Raw genomic sequence first — 5,490 nt, forward strand, 5'->3', positions numbered from 1 at the left:
TATGCTTACGTTGCAAATCTTTGTGTGTCGGTTTGCTCGTCGTCGGGGATTGCTTTGCTAATATGTTGTATTTGGCCACGATATTGCCTCCTTGGCGGTATACCGCCTTGAGTTCCCAATTACCGGTAGTTATATCCAATTCTACTTTTGTTTTAGAATATTTTGTATTAATTTAGTCTACTTTTGTTTCATTAACAGGTATGAAACAATTATTTGTTCATGTAAATGCCGACAACATACCTGCCCAAGAATTGTACAATAAAACTGGCTTTGAGGTTTGCCCCTAAACCAGTAGTTTTTAACAACATTGCTTTCAAGGATGTTTGTTTGCTACTTAATCTTAACAAGCTAAAGAGACATTCATTTGCAATTGTGCACATTTGTTTGCCAAAAATTTTATGTTTGAGGAAAAAGTACAACCATATCTTTTCTCTGTGTTAGAGCAAAGCAATGGCGTGATGGAGATTGGATGTGCACAAACTGCAGCAACCACAACTATGCATCACGGTCGCAGTGCAATAGGTATGTGTTCGTTCTTCTCTATTTGTCCTCTGGGTCTCTACAACTAAGTTACTCTGTCATCTCTCCATGACTCCATGATTATCTGAGGTTTTGTCAAGGGAAAATGTCTGCCTCTAGCAAAGTTGAATGTTTCGTGTTGTTCTCTCAAACTCATAGACGAATCTCTACTAACTTATATATGATATGTAAGGCTGCGTTTGGTAAGTCGAGGACAAAACTTATGGTCCTTTTGTCGCTCTGTGTTTTCAAAAAAAGGAAAACCCCCAGCTTCTAAGTTTTCTTAAAATGCTCCAATAAGCGTGCATAACAAATTTCATGCCACGTGGTGAAAATATATACTTCTCCATCATGATAAACTTCGCCATGAATATGGTGGATGAAGTTATGGCGGCGTAAAAATACTGGCCGACCGAAAAATATATTGAGATTTTCCGAAGAAATCTTTACTTTTCCAATCAAAGTCAAGCTAAACTTCGGTTCAAGATCAACCTCACGGATTTACCATCAATATCACATCATGTTCGTGATTGTGCCCGACCGAGCCATAGTTTTGTATGTTTTATGCTTTCTAAGTTTGTGTTCTTTTTCGAAATATTTATTCCTAAATCTTTTGGTTCCTTCCCAAATTCTAGATTACAATTACAATTTAGAATTAGGTAGTAGGCGATTGTTTAATGCATTCCACTCTGCAGGGTAAGACTCGGCTGAAAAGATGTTTGTCAATCAATCTGCTAGTGTTGTGCTTTGACTCATCCGGATAACAAATTTAGAACTGAAGGAGACATACACGCCAAGATGAACTTGTCGGTGTTATACTTCGATATTATTTAGTTCATCTAGGAAAATGGGGTGTTTCGGTCGGGCGAATGAGGATGAGTTTTAGCTATGTTCGGACCCTCCAAATTTAATTTATGAGTCTTACCTTTTAATTTATGAAAAGGAATTTAAAGTTTGTTTTCTTAGTGCACTCAAAAATTAATGGAAGTTTTTTTTTATTATTATTATCTTTTTTGCAATGTTTGATAGTTTATTGTATATTTTGGAATTTGTTGGGAAGATGGAAATGTTGTATGTAGGCAGGTCGTAAATTTTGTTATCTGAGTTCGGTTTTTAAGTGGAAGACTGTTTGCTAGCATTATTATTAAAATATATATATATATATATATATATATATATATATATATATATATATATATATATATATATATATATATATATATATACCACGGTTTGGCATAAACCGTAGTGTTTAGTATAACTATATACCACGGTATTATAACACATACACTAATATAAACCACGGTTTCAATAGCTTATATGCCACGGTTACATTTGCCAATCGTGGTATATAATGGTATACAAACCACGGTTCTTTGAAAAACCGTGGTATTCGTTAAACATATATACCACAGCTTTTGCTATTATTATATACCACACCACCTATTGTCACGGTTGTATAACAAAGGTAAATATATTTATATCACACTTAAAAACGATTGGTATAAGTGTCATTCCTCAGAAGATTGATATGAATATTTATATATTATGATGTACATGATTTCTTACAAGAAAATGTATACGTGGTTTGTGTGAGTTGATACTCACGAGGGATGAATATACTCCCTAGTTGTGATATGTTTCCTCGTTCTGATAAGTAGACGAGTGGTTTTTATGAAAAATATTGGTTTTAAGTATGAGCGAGTTGTTGAATATGATTAGTGGTATAGGAATGTGAATATGTGAATATGATGTATATAATTTCTTACGAAGGAATGTGAATATGGTTAGCGTGATATGATGGATATAGTGGTGTGATATGAATGTTAGTTAATATTGATGATATATTATGATATGATGGATACGGTGGTGTGATATGAATTTTAGTTAATATTGGTGATATATTATGATATAATGGATATGGTGATGTGACATAAATGTTAATATTGGCGATATATTATGCCAGATTATATATATACTCATGATGGTTACAGTGAGAGTGAAATAGATGTATACTATAAATGATTACGTTTGGGAAATCTAACTTTGTTTTGCAGAAGGGTAGGACTTATTAACTTTTTATGCAGAGACGTTGTCCTACCCTAAGACGATGTGTTGGCTTAAAGGTAAAGTGTATCAAACTCATATTTAAATAAGTTTTCATATGTGTATGTAATAAGTGGACTGTAAGTGGAAATTATATTGTGAGTTATTTTGGAAAGTGAGAATGATGAATATTGTTATATGAGATTTCTTGGAAATGTATATTGGGGGTTGAAATCTTACTTAGGAAGAAACGGCATGCCATTTTGAGAATACGGAACTAAATTGTCTTCCAAGTTAAAATAATTGTAATAGTATATTTCTTGATTTGAAAGATTGAACATACTGCTATACTATTTTATATTTTTAGTCTTACTTATACCAACAAATTCAATTTACTGACACATGTTTGCTTTGTTTTACAACGTGGGTGTGTTCTTGGAAACATAAATGGTGGAGTGCATTAGATGAGGACACGTGAGTTGGAGTTGCTCTTGGAGTCTTATGGTTTAAGTTTTTCTGAAGTGTACGGTTTTGTTTTTAGACAGATGTAATAGAGTTTGTTAGTTTCTTTGTTGTTTAATAATGTGATTAAAAGATTGTCCCTTTTAGTTTTAAATTTGATCTCAGATTTTAATATCGTAGTTGATAATATATTATTAGGGTTTCATTTCATCTTGGGTTTTCATATGATTGAATAGGACGACGATTGAGATAATTATATCTTGGATAATATGTAACAGTAGAACCCATATTTTTTTTTATTATGGTAGGACCCATAGGAAAAAAATCTATTTTAAAGAGAAAATTTTTAAAAAAAAATATTTTCATATGGCCCCACAAAACTAAAAAAATAAAATTTTGTCTACTGTGAGCCGCACTTATTTTTAGTTTTTTTTTTTTTTTTTTTTTTTTTTTTTAATTATTTTTCTTTTCGTTTTTATTCACTTATTAAAAAAATTGAGAACATTTGTTTTTTGTGGAGCCCATATAATAATAAAAAATATATATATTAAAAAAATATCAAGGTTATTTCATGTGTGCTGACGGGTCAAAAAACGGAAAAAGTTAGTCGACCGCGTTTGACCATGAATTTGGGGGGCTTGAAAACATTAGGTTTAAGTCCTATCTATAAATTAGAAAATTAGGTTTAAGTTCTACTTTTCTGCCATTAAAACATGAACATACCTTTGGTGCCCTATAGACTTCTATAGCGGCTCCACCTATTTGTAATTTATTATACTTTGATCAAGTACTACTGAGTTGCAATTTGTGAAAAAATTGTTGAAGAAGAAAGATTATGGAGAAGAAGTGTGTTGGGGAAGAAAAACAGTAAAGAATAATAGTATTTATAGATGAATAAGAAAAGTAATAACTCCCAACGGCTATAACGACTATTTGTAGATATCATGTGATTTAATTTTTTTTTTCAAAAATACACGTGAGTGTATGCCCATGGGTATTAAATAATATTGGTACCACATTGCTCACGCCCAAACTTGTCCATAGGCGGAACTAGGACCAATTTCTAATTACACATTATTTTGTCCTCAATGTCTAATTCACTTGGACCAATACCTAAATCTCTTTTTATTTTATCATAATAAATACAGAATGATTGGATCAAGCATCAGCAGGAATGCAGGATCTCTGGCAAAAAAACCCCACACAAGAAACACTGCTGAAATTTGATGCGGCATTTTTTGGCTGTGTATCTTTGTAGTAGTATATGCCGAAATTACCAGCGTTGGCAGTGAAGTGGCATCGAATGACTTCGAACAATGGTGGATATGGACCCCATGAAAATTAAAGACAATCCAACTATCTAGTTCAATGCACATAAATTGTCCAAAAGTCAAAACTGATTTAAGAAATAAACTGAAAAACAAAACGAAAACAAGAAGACATGAAACAAATATTAGTTTATTTATTTGACATTAACCATTGTTTGTCCGTTGTTTGATTGGTATGATCGTCAGAACCTTGTTGAAGGAGGAGGAGGGCTGAGCAAAGGACGATTTTTTGGATTTGGTCCTGGATCTGGATAATCCATCACACCAATCAACAATCTTCCTTCTTGGATATATTTCTCAAAATCCTACAACATGCCATGAACCCAATTTTCAATATTTTAGCCGAAATAGATTGCAATGAGAACAAATACACAAGGAAAGAAATATTAATGGTATACCTCTAATAGAACAACAGATTCTTCTTTATCATCTTTCACTAACTTTCTTCCATATCCTACAATTGTGAAAAAACAACATGCAAGAAAAATGGTCAAGAACATAAAAATCGCTAAACACAACTAAAAAGATTGAAAATAAATCAAGTAAGAGTACCTTGAGAGAAGCATAGAGTCAGAAGAGATGAAATTAGAAGAATCCTAAGAAAGTACGCCAGAGCCATTAATTATTTCTTGTTTTTTGGGTATCTAAGAAAAGGGTTGTCCTTACTCTTACTTCTTAGATGAAAGAGAGTTCTAGCTTATGAACTTTACAGAACCTCAACACCCAGAATTGAAAAAAAAGAAAAAGAAAATACTACCGCCACTTGTGTTTAGGAACAAGGATTGTATCATTTGATGTGGACTGTGGACTGTGTACTTGTCCCCTAATGGTCACGGCGGCCACAGAGTACAGACTGGTGCATGAATATAAAATTTAATCTATTTTTAAGAGTGGACATTCTCTACTACTGGAGATAAGGTTACAATTCAACACCAGTCCTTTTATGTAACCCACGTTAGTAGAAACTCGGGTCAACCATGAAGATATTTGTTGAAAAATCGACAATTTAGTTTGGTGATGATTTCTGGCCTGGGCTGTTTTGGGAATTAAGAAAGAGTGCTGCAAAATTGCAAATAGAGTAGAACTGACTGAAAAGAAATCTGATTGCAATATGCTGTTTTTGAAATGTGATTAT

The 5,490-nt window shown here is 32.8% G+C and overlaps 1 protein-coding gene across 1 annotated transcript; it reads right to left on the reverse strand.

Annotated features, from left to right (window-relative positions):
• Positions 1-4,406: 4,406 nt before the first annotated feature.
• LOC147522466 (uncharacterized) lies at positions 4,407-5,241 on the reverse strand. The gene is made up of 3 exons (XM_086593582.1): positions 4,908-5,241; positions 4,754-4,809; positions 4,407-4,660 (listed from the first exon to the last, which is right to left on the reverse strand). The coding sequence occupies exons 1-3, from the start codon at positions 4,972-4,974 to the stop codon at positions 4,538-4,540; spliced, it is 246 nt and encodes an 81-aa protein (XP_086449708.1). The 5' UTR covers positions 4,975-5,241; the 3' UTR covers positions 4,407-4,537.
• Positions 5,242-5,490: the final 249 nt, after the last annotated feature.

Source organism: Coptis chinensis, chromosome 1 (assembly GCF_015680905.1).
Source record: "Coptis chinensis isolate HL-2020 chromosome 1, ASM1568090v1, whole genome shotgun sequence".
Classification (NCBI taxonomy): Eukaryota; Viridiplantae; Streptophyta; class Magnoliopsida; order Ranunculales; family Ranunculaceae; genus Coptis; species Coptis chinensis.

Coding starts and splice junctions, on each gene's coding strand:
- LOC147522466 (XM_086593582.1), bottom strand. CDS start 4,974: ATGGCTCTGGCGTACTTTCTTAGGATTCTTCTAATTTCATCTCTTCTG. Junction 4,810..4,907: donor GACTCTATGCTTCTCTCAAG/GTACTCTTACTT, acceptor TCACAATTGTAG/GATATGGAAGAAAGTTAGTG. Junction 4,661..4,753: donor AATCTGTTGTTCTATTAGAG/GTATACCATTAA, acceptor GGCATGTTGTAG/GATTTTGAGAAATATATCCA.